The following is a 17,758-nucleotide window of genomic DNA, read 5'->3' as shown; positions in this document are numbered from 1 at the left end:
ATAGCGTATTGCATTTGCCTTGTATAAAAACCAATGTGGCTCGAGCTAATGGAGTGCTAACTCCGCCTACAATTTGCCCCGCCTACCATTTATTGGTCCCGCCTACATGAGGCCACTTTCAGAATTTTTCCAGGGCCACTTTAAGTTCCCAATCCGCCCCTGGTATTATGTGTGTGTGAGGGGCCACTGTGTGTGTGTGTGTGTGTATTATGTGTGTGTGAGGGGCCACTGTGTGTGTGTGTGAGGGGCCACTGTGTGTGTGAAGGGGGGGGGGCAAACCAATATCTTGCCTAGGGCCCCATGAGGTGTAAATCCGGCTCTGATAGATATATATATCATGCATTTGCAAATATGTGTAGCAGAATTCTTTAAAGTGCTAGCCACACCCCCACATTAGGTTGGCCACACCCACTTGGCAAATGTCACTCCCACTTTGATGGGGGGCGCCGGTGCCCTGTCTCGCCCAGGGCACTGAAATGTCTAGTTACGGCACTGTCCGCCACAATAATGATGCAATGCCTTTGATTTTATTACTAACTAATCTCATTAATTATTGGGATATAACGCAATTTGCATCTTTTTCGCTATTTTAGTCACGTGGAATAATACGCACCCATGACATCGATTTAAAATCGGGGCCTCAGGAGCAGTAGGATTATTCACCTGCATGGTAAATGTAAAATAAATAACAAGAAACATTAAATGACAGATGCTTTATTGAAACATACATATGCTTTTGGTTTTTATCTGCTTACCAAAATTACTGTATTTGAGAGATACAACATTCAACAGTTATTCACAGTGATGTCATTTATGGTATGCATCTACTTATGGAATTCTTCTATAGCTGTTGCTGCATTATAGTTGTTTGTATTTGGAAACACCTGGGGCAGAGGGCATGGTACAGTGAGACTTTCACTAGGGTTTAAAGGTCTTTTGTATTTTTCCCACTGACATCACTGTGTAAGGCGACTGAGACACATTTAGATAGTACAATCCTTGAGCCAATCCATACATTAGAATATTTACTTGGGTAGACCAACGTGTAGCCAGTCAGTGGGTTGTAATGTCTATAGGGCTGGGCCGACCTATAGCCAATAAGTCTCAGAACCATTCACAAGACTAAACCATCTTATATAGCCAATCAGAGCATTAAAACAGAATAGCAACAGTAACACATACAGGCTATACTGAAACAAATAATAAACTTCACTGACACATTTGTAAAATATATTCTGATGACATTCTTTGTATATTAGATTTAAAATTCACTGTGCCGAAAGAAATTTCTCCAGTCATACTTCAAATAATACTGTAGTCTTCATTTGGTAAATATTAGGATAAATCATTTTTTTATTGTCTCTGTTAAAAGGAGGTCTAAAGTTTAGAGACCTAGTGACTTGGCCACAAAATTGGTATATGCATATATAACCAAATCCGTTCCAAAGCAGTTTCAGTAATAGGGTCTATAAAGTCCAATGTATGTATCTGAATTATTACATACTATACAAGGAAATGGCTTTGAAAGCAATATATTGTAGCATAGGCCAGTTAGACATGTGTCGGGGGCTGTCCATTTTCTCCAACATGCCGAAAACTTCCATGATATGTGGTGGCACGGAAAGTATAGGAGTGGCCCCGAAGAGACCCATCTTGTTGACTTTGCAGTTTGTTGTTACAGCCAAAAAACATGAGAAATCCATTCCTGTAGTTCTTATTCATCCAGCCATAGAGGAGAGGATTGGCAAAGGTGGAGCACATAGCGATGACATGAAAGATGGTATAGAGAAGTTTGTACTCTTGGAATAGGAGAACCCAATCCAGGTCAATGGCCAGTTGAAAGACATGGAAGGGAAGCCAGAAAACGGCAAACACCACAACCATCATCACCAGCATCTTGGTCGTGTTTTTTCTGCGTTGTTGGGTCTCACTTCTGGGTGTTGGACTTATGTGATTCTTTAGCTTCAACCATATCCTGATATAGGCATAACAGATGACAACAAGGGGCAGGACGTACTGCAGAAGAAGCATTGACACACTGTATATGGCTGCATCCCTGCTATTATTTGAGGGCCACTTTTCGGCACAAACGGCTATCTTGAGTTTGAAAGTTGGTAAGTCCTCATACCTGTACTCTCTAAAAATAGCAAGTGGAATAGCAAATATGGAAGCTGCCAGCCACGTGACAGTGATAATTATTATACTAAACTTCTTAGAGATCCGGCTGCTTAGGTGAAAAACGATGCACCAGTATCTGTCCAAAGCAATGACGATTAAGGTGAGAGTGGATACATTGACACTCATAGCTTGTGCGTAAGGAAACAGATGGCAAAGTACTAGCCCAAATTTCCACTCATCTAGCAATGTGTAAACCAGGGTGAACGGCAGGCAGAGACTGTCCACCATAAGATCTGCCACAGCTAAATTGGCTATGAAAAAGTTTGTTACGGTCTTCATGTTTTTGTATTTTACAATTATGTAGATGACCAAGGAGTTGCCAACAAGTCCCAAGAGGATGATTAAAGAGTATGCTGCGATGAGGACCACCTGAACCCCAAGGATATTGGTGCTGTCCATCATGATACTGGAACCATGGAAATAGTGGATAGGGGTAACTGTGCTCTTCAATAGCCATCCCCTCAAGCCAAGGTCTTCAGTCATGTTGCTTTCCTTTAATGTCCCCATTTATACGCCGAATGTACCTTGTTTTTATCTAAAATAGAAAGAGTAATGATCATCAGATAAACCTTGAAACACTTAACACATATAGCAAGACAGACTCCATGAAATAATAAGGGAAACAGTTATAATATTATGGCACACACCTCATTACTATCGCAACTCACACACGGTTAGGGCCCTATTCAGTTGGGTAGATTTTGCAGGCTTACCATTACTTACTAACATTGTGCCTTATAACTACACCTCTATCTTTTTTAACCTCTGTTTAACAAGGTTAATAAAAGGATTTAAGGTGAAATGTTTCTGAATTTATTGTAAAAGACCAGTAACCTTGTATGTTGTGTTTTCCTATATTAAACAACTAATTCTCTGTGTTTGGACAACTTAAAGAAATGTCCGTATATACATTTCAGGGGGCATTTCTGAAAACTGGTACAGAGGTAAGTAAAAATATTAGCTATAGCAACCAATCAGACATTAGGTTTTATTTTCTAAACTATAGATAATTTACATATTTTTCTTGTGCACCAGTTTCCATAAATGTCCCTCTTATTTCCCCCCTTCCCATCCTTCTCCCACCTTAAATTTAGATCAAAGGAGAACCATTATTGAAATTTAGCTACTGAGGACTCCTACTGATATACTGATATACCTATATCTATCTATCTATCTATCTATATATATATCCATATATATATAAATTCCAGGTGAGGCGGCACTCAAGGATTTAAGACAAATTGTAGTTTTTATTCAAATGGTGTATTTAACCCATTCCAACGTTTCAGTATAGAACTTTTGAACGGATTAAATACATCCTTTGCATACAAACAACAATTTGTCTTAAATCCTTGAGTGTCGCCTCACCTGGAATTTATATATATATATAATTTTTTAAAAAATTTAATCTCCTCTATAACATTATCGCCATCACCTTATCACTTTTCAGTTTTACATGAGTACTTTTAACATTTTCAAACCGGTTCAAGAATTGATGGGCGACCGTTTTTGACCATCTCTTGTAACAAGTGTAACTTGACAGTTTGAAGGATTTAAGATTGTGTGATCATTTCTACAAGACTATCCCCCAATTGTTAATCCTCAAAACCCACCACTTCTTGCTCCCTCTCCTAGACTCTAGCTCCCCGTCATGCATGTCTGCCCCGGTCTCCTAGACTCTAGCTCCCCGTCATGCAAGTCTGCCCCAGATGCTCCTTCTGTCTCCATCCTCCATTTAAAATGGGCATCCTCTTGTCTACCCTTTTTCCATTGTCTGTGGTTCCTGTCTGTATGTCCCTGTTATATTGCCCGCTGTATATGGCATAGTGTATTGTGCTATTTACTATGTTAGCTACATGTATAGCTGTATTCTTTGTACTAATGCTATTATATATATGTATTATTACTGTATGCATTTGATTTATATTGATGTACCCTTGCTGTATGGCACTATGGAGTTTGTGGTGATTTATAAACAAACGATGAATCACACTTATTTCTCTATTACCACAATTATTAGTAGAATTTTTATTTTTTTGCAGAATTCTCAGGCAAGTAATTTAGAATTCGTTTTGATTTGTGCATAACTCTCTATATAATGGAGACCCCCAAAGCTCAAGCATGCAAATCAACTATATCAACACTTACGTAGTGATGTAGAGTTGCATCCAACCAGCCCCAATTGGAAGATTTTCTACGTTGCTCTTTAAGAAAATAACCTATTGCATTTTTTTGGGATTAATGACCTTGCTCTGCTTTAAAAATATACTTTCTTACCATATTTGTTTAACTAGTACTATTTCTGGGATCTTTAATTATGGCACGGAAATGGAAAAATTGTCTTCACATAACCTGTGATTAACCCCATTACTACTGGGAATGGCAATGAATACAAAATACACTGTTTATATTTATTTTATTGTTTGTGAAGTGTTTTATGTTTCCGTTACCTTAATTATTTTCTATTATTTACTCAGATGCTGTTTAAGGATATCCGCCAGTGTCTGCATATTCAAGTACATCAAATAGAAGATATATATTTTCTGCCCGATCATCGCTCCCCCTTTTTTTTTGGAATATAGCAAACTACTAAGACATGCAGACACACTACAGTCTTATTTGCCTGCTTGAGTAAGATATTAAATCATTTTCATTGGTGCATCAACTCTGCAACTGCAGTAATAGCTAATCCTGAGGGTCATGGTTCTCCATATGTTGTAAATCTACAATTCTCAGGGTTTATTCACACCAAAACTTTGGTTGTTTTTATTGACAGAGAGAAAAAAGATTGGCTTTATCAAAGCATGTTTAGAGCTGTTTATAGCTGTCTTTTTATACCTTGCTAAATTCACTATTGGAAAATTGGTTCAAATTAGGCAACTCCAAGATCCATCTAAACCATGAACCAATCAATGTCACACCCATTTCTTGTGGGGCTACAAATCTTTTGGCTTCTAAATATTTGGGATATACCACACAATTAGTGTCTATGGGCCTGATTCATTAAGGAAAGTTAAGCAAAGATAAGCAAGTAAGGCAAAACCATTTTGCAATCGAGGAGGAGGTACATTTAAAATGTGATGGCAGATTTATAGTTGGGGTAGGGCATGTCCTAGATCAACTTTAAATTTCAGTGTACAAATAAGCTATCAAATATTTGTGTGCTACATGAAAAAAGAGCCAGGGATTGAGAGGAGTTTGGGGCAGCACAGTGTAACTGCCCAAAGTAGGAAAATAAATGTGGTGGTCTGTGAAGTTGAACTGTAAAAGAGTAAGGTCTTGTACATTCTGTTGTTAATTTAAAGCTTTAATATACATTTTAAAGTCCATAAAAAAAATAATATAAACGAATGTACCGGTAAACACACAATTTCTGACAAGTGTTCGCTTTATATCAATCAGTATTGGAAGCATCAACTCTCTGTAAAATGCAATAGAGTCCTATGAGAATGCTCATTAAGTTCTTAGTACAAGCTGCTGTAGAAAAGGTTTGAGACCCCTAAATGAACGCTCTACTAGCACTCCGTTAAAGCCAGAAGAAAAGTGCAAGGATCTTTCTACACTTTCTAGAATTCATATTCAAGGCTGGTGTGTATAAGCCCTAAAGTTGAATAGCTATTAATTTTGAATTAATTAGTGGAGATCTTAGTTTTATTCCCTGTAATATATGACCTTATCAACGAAAGCCAAGCAGAGCAGAAAGCAGTGTGAATGACAGAATAGAACACAGATTTTTCTAAGGTAATCTGAGTTCTAGTTGTAGGGGTCCAACCACATGCAGAGGGGGATTGAGTTCATTTATTACCTGGCAGGGTCACCCAGCAGTTTGCAGGTCTGATTTGAAATATGTAGCAGATTTTATACAATATATTAGCAAATTATTTGGTAAGTAGACCAAAAATGCTATTTAGAAAATATGATTTGTTGTATTGTCGCTTTGTCTTTATGTTGTGTTGTGTCAAGGCTTCCTTTCAGAGCATAAACAATTGTTTGCAACAAAAAAAATGATGCTTTCAATATTTGTTGCTCTGTCGCTTTGTGGCATTGTCACGTTGTCGCTATGTGGTCTAATAAGTTACTTTTTCAACAATAAATAACTATGTCAGACTTGGCAGTTTTACTCTGAGAGCTATGGAAGGTATTCGCCAACAAACAAAGAAACAAACAAACTTCTTTGAGATATATATATATATATATAAAGTTAAAACAGATGGTACACACAAATATGTGTGTATGTAATAAAACTGCAGAATATCTAAAATAATTTGCCTTAAACAAAAAAATCCCAGGTCTGAAGTAAAATGAGATATGAGAAAATAATGTGCGTGGGCACAGAAAAATTTGCATTCATACACAGTTTTACTACAGCTGCAATTTTGCATCCCCAAAAATAACAAAATAAAAACCTCATCATAATTACCAGTAGATTAAAATAATGAAAGTAAAATAATTAAAAAGAATAAAAGGTCACTTCAAAGAAGAGATAGTAATACTTCAGTAAAATAGCAGATTCTGTCACTAAAATTATGTTTTTAATGAACAAATAAAATTAATAATATGAACGTTTCAATAAAAGCATAAGATTTGGGAGATAAGAACATTCTGGGAATAATCATCATCATCATCATCATTTATTTATATTGCGCCACTAATTCCGCAGCGCTGTACAGAGAACTCAGTCACTACCCCATTGGAGCTTACAGTTTAAATTCCCTAATATAGACACACACTCACACTGACACTGACAGACAGACAGAGAGGGAGAGACTAGGGTCAATTTTGATAGCAGCCAATTAACCTACCAGTATGTTTTTGGAGTGTGGGAGGAAACTGGAGCACCCAGAGGAAACCCATGCAAACACAGGGAGAACATACATACTCCACACAGATAAGGCCATGGTTGGGAATCGAACTCATGACCTCAGTGCTTTGAGGCAGAAGTGCTAACCACTAGGCCATTGTGCTGCCCTATTCTGGTTGATACTATTTACTGCATACTGGGAACACCCGACAAGACCTGCCGTTTTGGAGATTCTCTGACCCAATCAAAGTCACTCAGATCCTCACGCTTCCCCATTTTCCCTGCTTCCAACGCATCAACTTCAAGAACTGACAGTTTACTTGCTGCTTAATATATCCCACCCCTTGACAGCTGCCATTGTAACGAGATAATCAATGTTATTCACTTCACTTTCAGTGGTTTTAATGTTGTGGCAGATCGGTGTCAGTGTGTCTAGCTCTTTATTCAGTAAGGAACCTCCCATTCCTCCCAAATACTTTCATTAGAAGATGCACCACTTGGCACACAAGTATTGCCATTTGCCCTGCAAATCCCTGCTCTTCAATGTGTAATCAGAAATTGAAGAGCATGGTAAATGTGTAAACAGACAATTAGCGCTGAAATAGGCACATGATGTCACAGAGCGGAATATGCATGAGGTTTTTCTCTCCCCAAAACATAGATTCCTTTTCTCACAGTAACCTAGAAGCAGCTCCTTTTTTGCCAGTTTGTTTATGGATAACAACACAACAAATGTTTTCTTCAGGAGAGAAACATAGTGGGGCAGATTCAATTAGCCGCTATGTTCCTCAGAAAATGCACTTTTACCGTTACAACACTAAAAATATCCTCTCATTATTCCTCACATGTCTATGGGGCGCGAGGAAAAGTAAGTGGAAAAATAAGTGTCTCCGGAATGGTCGTTAGACAATTCGCGGCAAATTGAATTCCCCTCAGTGTATCAAGGACATCGAGTAAATACTAAGGCTTTGAATCGAGTGTTTGGGTAAGCAGTTTTGTTTTGTTTTGCACTTTCCTGTACTGAGTTATTGCTACAAACTCCGATTTAAACACAGTCTGCTTAATCCTACAAAGAGATTGGCACTGGTCTTTATTCTGCATGCCTCTGCAAGGGAACTGAAGTTGGAATGTTGTAGGTATTGGTGTTAAGGTTTGGACTAATCCGGGGAATCCATACTTCATCATCATCATCATCATTTATTTATATAGTGCCAACATATTCTGTAGCGCTTTACAATTGAGGACAAACACAGTAAACTAATAAACAAACTGGGTAAAACAGACAAACAGGTGAGAGGGCCCTGCTCGCAAGCTTAAAATCTATGGGACAATGGGAGTTTAATACATGAGGTTAAGTCTACATTTTGCATTTCAGCCCATCCAGACTGCAAAGGTAAAAGTGACTCATAAGCTAAATGATCCTGTCACACAACAATGTTGGTCAGGGGGTAGTTGTCTTGTGTGAAATTGTGTACTTCATATAGTACTTCACAGTAACATCAACCTAACCCATTTCATCTGAGAGATATTTGTCTTCCTTCATATGTAGCACATACTGTATGCTCAGTCTGAACTAGCCAGGATTCTGTTTATTAATGGATATAAAAGGATTGTGTTACATAAAAAGGATCAGGACATAAGCAAAAAAAAAAGTAGATCCTTTGGGTACGCTGGTCTAGCACTGAATAAAACTATTTTTTTATTTATTTAGATGAAGTCTGCACCTGCAGCAATGAGAATTCACTGCTTTCTCAATAGCTTGTTAACTTCATTCAAGGCTCATTCAGTCAAGTGATTTTTCTTTCCGTATTACGTTTCCAATGTGACAGGAGAAAATTACTCTGAAAATATTGCAGGCACTGGAATCATTGATCATTAAGATTGGTGTCTGCATGCACCTGCTGATCTCATATACAATGATAATGTAAACCATGGACCATCCCGGTGATGAGGGGGGTCCGGAAATGTATCAGCTACAGAGGATTCTGGTCTTCTGAGTATGGACAGGCAGGTATAAGTGCAGTGAAGACCTGCTAATGCGTTGGTCCCTGAGCCTTTTCAGAAGAGTGGGGACCTCCAAAGAGATTAGATGCATATCACCCAATACATTTTGTTATGGGGCCCGGTTAATTTTCTGCCAAGAGGCGAACAAAACAAATGTCCTATGATAATAGCTCTGAGGCTACTCCCAATTCCCCTAGGTATTGAGTTTTTGGTAAATGTGTAAAATGTTTTAAAATAGTATTTCAATATGTGGCACTACAAGTTCCTGCACACCCTAGCAGCCATTACATGATTGGGTCGAACTACAAGTGTTAGCATACCAATAACTGTCAGGGCACACTGACACTTGTAGAACTTCTTTCTTCTTTCTTCCTTTTTTCTCTGTTATACCATTGGTTAAAAAAAACCAAAAACCCTAATCGACACCAAGAGACTTGATCCACTGGGATCCAGATTACGAGGCCTGGGGGCTGTCCTCAAGTAACTTTGGTCTGATCGGCTAAAGTGTGGAAAGGCTTCTCTGATTGGTTGCGTGAAAATGCGGGGTGTGAATGACCGGCATAGATTCCCCGCATTGAATCTATAGGTGTATATATACATACAAGTTAACCCGTGCATGATACTCATGCATTCTAGTCAAATCAAGCTACTTAAGGTCTTAAAAAGGTTCTTGTCATGCATTTGGACCTAGCCCAGGCCTCCTCAGGGGAAGAGCGTTACTTCCCGTCGCAAGCGGCCTTTTTAATGTGTGTTCATGAGGTAAAATTACCTCACGAAAATGAGTTTGACCACTCAACTCATAAATTTAGCCTTTACTACCCCTCCCACGGGGGAAGGGGGGATGATGGAAGTTAACTGACTTGACTATTCTAATTGTTTTGTCAAATAATGTCAGTATACCAAAATTCAGGACAATTGGATGAGCCCTTTCTGAGAAAATAGTTTTTTCCACACACACACACACACACACACACACACACACACACACACACACACACTAACGCACGCCTCTACACATGTGTGTTCATGAGGTAAAATTACCTCACGAAAATGAGTTTGAGCCCTACCAAATTTCAGCCCTTTTTGAATTTTTTTCCCCACACACACTAAGAATTTAGTAGGTTAGTGTATAACTCTGCCCAGCAGGTGGCGCTGCAACTTGGTTTTTTTTTTTCACACACACACAGACAGACGCCACTAAGCATTTATATATTAGATATATATATATATATTTATATATATATATATATATATATATATATATATATATATATATGTATATATACCCAAGTATCTGGTATGCGGTGCTTATGTTCTTGGATATTATTCTGACTTGCAAGTATCTTAAGGTACAGGCATCTCAAAAATAACTCGGTAAGAGTACAATATCGAGGCCCATGTTTTACTTGTAGTTTGAGTTGCAATATTTCGCTCAGCTCTAAATAAGAACCAATGTGTTCAACATGCCTAGAGGAAAAGACCTGAGTGGCTTGAGAGAGGTAAGTATATTTGCATGCATCTCACAATGCATCCAGCTCTACAACACTAACATATACCCCATATTTATTGCTTGAGCAACACGTATAGTGTAGTGAAAGCGTAGAGCTGTGTCATGTGACAGCGGTAGTAGTTCATTCAGAAGCTGCATTACCCTAATTCTACACATTATAAAAATGTAATGAAGTGTCATATGCACAACAGAGAATAGTGTCTAGATAGTGTCATTAATAAATACGAAAGCTACATTTACAGTGTAATATATAATTAAATATAAACAGAAATACAAAATACAAATTAATTTCAATTCAATTAAGTGAAGTTAAATTAAATGAAAACATCTGTTATTTTCCCTTGTAATTATTCTTTCCTGTTGCAGTCCATTTGAAAATATTAATTAAGTAATGTGAATAGACAGCTGAGACTTAATATAATGTAGCAGCCACACTAATGAATTAAGTACTATCTGCTGGAGAGGTCAAGTCAAGAGATACGTCTCCTGAAAGGAGCATATGCGTCTGTGTCCAGGTCTACCTTAGTCGTATTTACATCATTACAACACAACCTTATTGTACTCAACCAGCACTTACTACTATTTATTCCTCCAATCGCCTTCCTAATCACTGCGCTTATTCATTATCTGACCTTTTGTCCCCGCTGCCCTGGGCCCCGCTCTTTTCCCACCATCTACTGGCTGTCAGCCACCTGCCACAATGCTTATCTCCTTCCCTACCCTTAAGTTCCTCTCCTTTACCTGTGCACTCTGAATTGCCAGATCTGTTAGTAATAAATTTGCTCCCACCCATAAATGTTTCCTTTCTCGCTCCTTCAACCTATTTGCCCACACTGAAAGCTGGAACCCCCATTCCGAAACTGTCCGCACTGCTGCTTCTCTCTGCTTTAGCAGTCTATCCTATACACACACTCCATGCTTTGGCAGTCGACAAGGTGGTGTAGGCATCCATTTATCTCTAAACTGCACCTAGAGCATTGTTTCCTATTTTCCTTCCTTCCTATTCTTTTCCTTTAAGACTCACACCGTATGCCTTATCTTCCCTTTCCATCTCTATGTTGAGTCATATACCATTCCCTGATCCTACCTCTCATATCCCCATCAATGTTGCCACCTGGCTTCCCCATTTTCTTTCCTCCAACCTACACAACATCACCATTGGATACATTACCATCCTTGTTGATATCCCCAGTGGTAATTCAACCTACAAACTTCTCTCCATCACCTCTGCTCATGGTCTCACCCAGTGGACTTTTTCTTCCACACTTACACTTCATTCTCTTATATTCTCTCACTTATGTTCAACTTTATAATTCATCATTCCCACTTTCTAACCACAACTTCCTCTTCTTCCAACTCTCCCGACCTCCCTCCCCCTCTCCCGCACACAAAACTCTGCGGACACTATGCAACCTGTATAATCTTAACCCCTTCCGCGTTTCTGCTCCCTTGAACCAATCCTCTCTCCCATTTACTCTTTGTCTTTCCAAACACAGCAGTCTCCTTTTAAAACTCCACCATCTCTGCAGCCCTAGATGAATCTGCCCCTACCACCAAACATCACTTCCATCATTCCTAGCCCCAACATTGGCACTTCAAGCTTACTTACTACCGTCAGAGATGCTCCCTTTTCTCCATTTTAAATTCATCTTGTTATTCAATTATGCTGCCCTCTCTCTTGCCAAACAGTCCTACTTCAAAACCCTTATCTCTTCCCAGTCCAAAAAAACCACCGTTGCCTCTTTATCACTATCAAGTCCCGCCCACAACTCTGTCACACCTCCTCCTCTCTCTTCTCTAACACTAGCTGTCAACTAGCTCACCTTTTCAACCTATCTCTCTCTTTCCCTTCTGCCTTCAAGCATGCACTCATCACTCCCAATTTTAAGAATCCATCTCTCGACTCTGCCTCTCTCAACAGCTTCCACCCAATATCCCTATTCCTGTTCCTTTCCAAATTTCTTGAACGGCTGGCCTACAACCGTTTAACACACATTTTCACAATTCACTCCCTCCTTAATCCCTTACAATACTTCCGCCCTCTCCACTCCACTCCACCAAGACTGCCCTAACCAAGGTGATTAATGGCCTACTCTTTGCTAAGTCGAAGGTCCACTTCTCCCTGCTCTTGTTCCTTGACCTCTCTTCTGCTTTTGACACTGTCGACTATCCTCTTTTCCTTGACACGCTTCATTCCCTTGATCTTTGTGGCATTGTCCTTTCCTGGTTTACCTCCTAACTCATTGATCCTCTGGTGTCTCTTCCTCTGCTCCCCTTCTGTCCCTCTGCCTATTGGGGTTCCCCAAGACTCTGTAATTAGCCCATTACTTTTCTCTCGTCATCCGCTCCTTTGACCTCCAATATAACCTCTATGAGGTGATGACACTCTAATCTACCTTCCCTCCCATGATCTCTCTCCCTCCCACTCTCCTCTTCCACGTGTCCCTCCCTCCTCTCCCGTGTGTCCGACTGCTTCTCTGCCATCTCCACCAGCATGGCTGGACACTACCTCCAACATATCCAAAACTGAGCTTATCATCTTCCCACAGCCTAGTGTCACATCCTCTCCTTTGATATCCCTTAAGGTTGATGGTTTCGCCCTCCCCCCTGTTCCCCACATACACTGCCTGGCATTTGTCATTGACTCCAGTCTCAATTTCACCCCCCACATCCAGTTCCTTGCCCAATCGTGTCACACTCACCTTTGCAACATTGACATAATTCACCCTTTCCTTTATTGCATTCGTCTCCTTTCTGGCTTACCTGAAATTTGTGCTGAATGAGCCACCATGACTAATCTTCCTCTCCCAATGTTGCTCTTCTGCTATGCTTTTCTGCAAAACCCTTCATATGCTCCACCTTCCTTCCAGAATACAATTCTAGTTGCTTACACTCACTTATAAAGTCCTCTTTAATGCCACCCCCCTCCTATATCTCTGATCTTATTAAGAAATACTCCTCTACTCGCCCACTATGTTCTGTTAATGACCTTTGCCTCTCATCATCATTTAGTACCACCTCACTCCCACATTCAGGACTTTGCCCGTGCTGCTCCCCATATTTGGAACTTCCTGCCCTGCCTACTAAGACTTGCCTCTAACCTTGAATCTTTCAAACTCTCCCCCAAAACTCATCTTTTCACACTTGCCTACCCGTTTTTGTTGTTTTTTACTGTGCGGCACTGGGATTCCGTAACGCTATATATATAAATAAAGATAATGAAGATGGTTTTTGGTGCACATACACAGCATGGAAATTCTGCACTAATATAACAAATATAAATCCAACTCAGGTCCTGTGTGTTTTGTAGTTATTCCCCTTGCTTCCAGAGTCAGACAGTATGTTTCTTTAATGTGATTTCAAAATCAGCAAAATCAAACATACTTGACAACTCTCCCGCACTGTCCGGGAGACTCCCGAATTCCTGGTAGGTCTTCCGGACTTACGGGAGTGCAGGGCATCCTCCTGCAGGATTATAGCTGCCGGGATGCTAATCTCAGGGAATTGTGTCATTTTGGCTCCAAAAATTATGCCATTCGCCAATTCCCGCCCTCTCCGTCCACACACCTCACCTCCCCTCCGGGAGTTTCCGGAGGGGAACATCAAAAAGTCGGCAAGTATGCTGTTATATAACATTTTTATACCTTTCCTTTTTTTCTTATGCAAAGAAGTTTATTGAAGATCATGGTGCAAAGAGCAATGATGTGCTGTAAGCTAAAGCAACCAGTCAGAGATCAGCTTTTAGCAATCTATCATAGACATATGAAAGCTGATGTTTCATTGGTACATCATGTGTTCTACCTGCAATGTTTTATTAAATAAAGCTGAAAATGTCCTTTCCGCATGTACTTCCAAGTAACGTCACTAAGCACAGGAGCTGATGTGCCCTTGGAAGGGCAGGTAGTTTATCTCCTTCAATAATATTGTGCATCTGATAATTGTCACCATGTAAATATTTACTTGAAGGATTATGGGGCCATGCAGGCTGGCCTGGCAGACTGAGTAATCCAAACAACATTTTCTGTACGTCCTATGACAGGTTCTTTTTCCGCTCTGTGATTACAGCAGACGGACAATAACAATTGGCAGCATAATTCACTAACTGGACGCACAGCTAAAGGAACAATATAGCAGGGGAGAAACCCCTTTTTGTGAAAGGAATATTGATAAGTAGCAAAAATGATATTACCATTGTTAAATTATTGCACAAAATTACATACAGATGATTTTTGGAGGAAATATTCTGTTCACATTTCACTCAATATATAAACACATAGAAATAAATATAACTACAGTAGACTGATTTCGCTTGGTGAAATGTGAATTGTGGAAAATACCATAAAAAGTTCGCTCAACCTAACGGAAAAAAAGGAATTAGAAAAGGAGAGTGAAAAGTAGAAAGGAAAAGAGTGAAAAGTAGGGAGAAATGTGTGAAAAGGAGAGATAAATTGAGTTTGAAAAAGAGATAGAAAAAGTGTGAAAAGGAGATAGAAAAATGTGAGAAGGAAAGAAAAAGAGTAAGAATTTGGGAAAGAAAAAGACAGTCAAAAGGAGAGAGATAAAATAATGAAACTAGGGAGTATGAAAGAGATTGAGAAAATTAGTGAAAAGAGAAAAAAGTGAGAAACAAGAGTGGCAGCAAGAAAGAGAAGGAGGGATAGATGAAAAGATAAAGACAGGGAAAGAGAACCTCAAACAAAAATATAAAAACGTGTTTTTTTTAAAAAACTTTTATCACAAATTTTAAAATGACCAGTTTGTGAAGTCAGTTTGGCGACCCTAGTGTTTCTTATGTGTCTAGTTATACGTGTGAAAAATGCATATGGATTAAAGATATTCCTCCTGTTTGTTCTCTTGACACTAGCACTGACTCTGGTGTTGCAGAGGTGAAGTGACAGTTCCCCCTCTCATTAGCCTTCAGAGCCAAATTTAAGACCTGTTGGTTTATACGACCTGAGCAGATTCTGTAAGCCTGGGATCCCTGTTTATTTGTTTATGGGTTGTCCATGATAACTACAGCTGCACACCACATTTTAATTCATTCCCGACACACAAGACTGAGATCAGCAACTCCTTGAATGGCATAAGTAGTTGACATAAATCCCCATGATTTTCCATCACAAGGATGTAAATTGTCCATCCAGAAGCTTAGAAATACATAGTTGTTGATGGGTTTTTGTTTCTGTTGCTCATAAAGCAGCACAATAAAACATATTGAAATGTTATCCCATCTATTGGGCACCTCAATTTTCAATGTGTAATTTCACCTTCTTTGTATGATAAAATTTCAAATGAACTGATCCATTATCATCATCACCACCTCATTTTCAACATATGTTTTTTCATCTTCAATCAAAAGTAAGCACTAATGCTCCTACTGCTTACTGCTCTGTGTCCCCCTTTAAAGACATCATTATTATGTTCAGAATATGAACCTTGTATTTGCTCTTTAGAATTAGGGATTTATGTACTTTTGAATGCCAAAGCTGTTAACTTAATGTGATAAATAACAAATGTGGCTTATCCAAACTAGTAACACTAGTAAATAAATATCTTCTATTTGGACAAATGCTACTGTTGTTGGTGCATATGAGTTTGTGTCAACATCAACAGGGATACTGCATTAGGCAATACAACATTCTCTTTTTCATGTACTTTTGTAGCAAAGGGAGGAGGGGGTTTCTCTTGAATCTTATAATGGTACTGATGCTTCTTTCACAGACCTTAAATGTCTCATTAGAATTACAGCCCATTCTTTTCTCTTTCCATGGACTTTTCTTAACAGCCATTTTTTGGATCTGTGCTTTTACTCTTTTTCTTTTTCAACATAGTTTTATTATTATTAACAGAGGCACCTGGTAGTATCTGCAGTGCACTGTAAACCCGGTCTAGTGATGACCAACTAGGGTCCCTCTCTGCACTGTTGGGGAGCCCTGAGGACTGGGTTTGGGAAACCCTGCAATAGTCATTAGGTAATTACCAGTAGTACAGCAATTCTATTTGTGGCACATGAAATCAAGCTCCAATTGTATGAATTGTAGCTGCTGTAGCTGCTGTACTACAACTGTGCTGCAGCTGTTCATATGCTGTCCTAAACCGACTGTACTAAATTGCAGTATACTTTGTACACTGTCTGAGACAGTGATTCTGACCAAAAATCTGTATGTGTGAAGAACTACAGACACCTCTTTATAAGTTTGTGAAAGACAATTAATACATGTAACAGGACAGAGCAATTATCACAGTGTTTAATGTATATGTTAATCACTACTTGTTGGTAGGCAAGCAAAAATAATAATTCGTAATACATTCAGTCAATATCAAACTGTATGAATTTCAGCTGCAGTGCTACGGCTGTACCTATGCTGTCTTGAAGTGTCAGAGATAAATTACAGAATTGCTGGTCAAGATGGAGCTGAAAATGCACATGGTAAAAAGACTGAAAACTTTTAAATGTTTGATTATTTTTTTGTACTCTCTGCCCTCTGGTAGTAATTATCAGTGGTGTACAGGCACGGGCTGGCAGGTTTCGGCCCGGGGGGCGCACAGGCGTCCACATCACGTGACACATGATGCGGCCGCGTCATAATGACGCATCACGTGATTATTACCGTCAATTACATGTCAATATTACCGGCGGCCGCTGGTAATATTGAGAAATTATTTCATCCACGGGGATGGGGGGAGGCGGCCGGCCCGAACAGCCGTTAGACTGAGCGGCCCCCCTGCCCCCTGGTCCAGCCCGCCCCTGGTGGTGTAACAACTGGGGTCCACTCAGCGACTTCAGAGCCTTTTAGCTTAGTAGACCATCAAAGCCCCTTAGTTGCTGGTCTCCTAGTGCTGCACTGGACCCTGTTTCCTGCTGCCATCTTCTCTGAGTGCTGCAACTGATCACTCAAAGGAGAATAGCACAGTGTATGCAGGCAGCAGGGATCTTAATGACCTCCCTGTTGTTTGACTGCCAACACTACAAAACAATTGAAGCTCCAACATTAAATTCTGCTCACAGTGCAAGGGATTTCTGATGTTCAGCACATAGCAGAACAAAGCAGAACAGCAAACACTAAGGATATGTGGCCAGCCCAGTAAGATGAAGGGAGGTAAGGAATTAATGAAGGAGATGATATGGAGGATTGATGGAAGAAATAATGGTATTGGTGGATTGATGGTGGGCAGGATATGGATTATTGTTGTTATGGGGGGATTGTTAATGATGCAGGGGAAATTGAGGATGTGAAAATGATGACTGGGCACTAAATCCCCCC

At 39.6% G+C, this 17,758-nt stretch overlaps 1 protein-coding gene across 1 annotated transcript in view; it reads right to left on the bottom strand.

Annotated features, from left to right (window-relative positions):
- Positions 1-698: 698 nt before the first annotated feature.
- LOC142150180 (neuropeptide Y receptor type 2-like) overlaps positions 699-17,758 on the bottom strand; it is a 35,424-nt gene continuing 18,364 nt past the window's right edge. Inside the window, exon 2 of the mRNA XM_075205384.1 lies at positions 699-2,713. Within this exon, the coding sequence (XP_075061485.1) occupies positions 1,552-2,685 (1,134 nt within the window). The 5' untranslated portion in view covers positions 2,686-2,713 and the 3' untranslated portion in view covers positions 699-1,551. The remainder of the gene's footprint in view (positions 2,714-17,758) is intronic.

The sequence above is a fragment of the Mixophyes fleayi genome, chromosome 4, assembly GCF_038048845.1.
Source record: "Mixophyes fleayi isolate aMixFle1 chromosome 4, aMixFle1.hap1, whole genome shotgun sequence".
Lineage (NCBI taxonomy): Eukaryota > Metazoa > Chordata > Amphibia > Anura > Limnodynastidae > Mixophyes > Mixophyes fleayi.
This window is presented reverse-complemented; position numbering and strand designations above follow the sequence as displayed.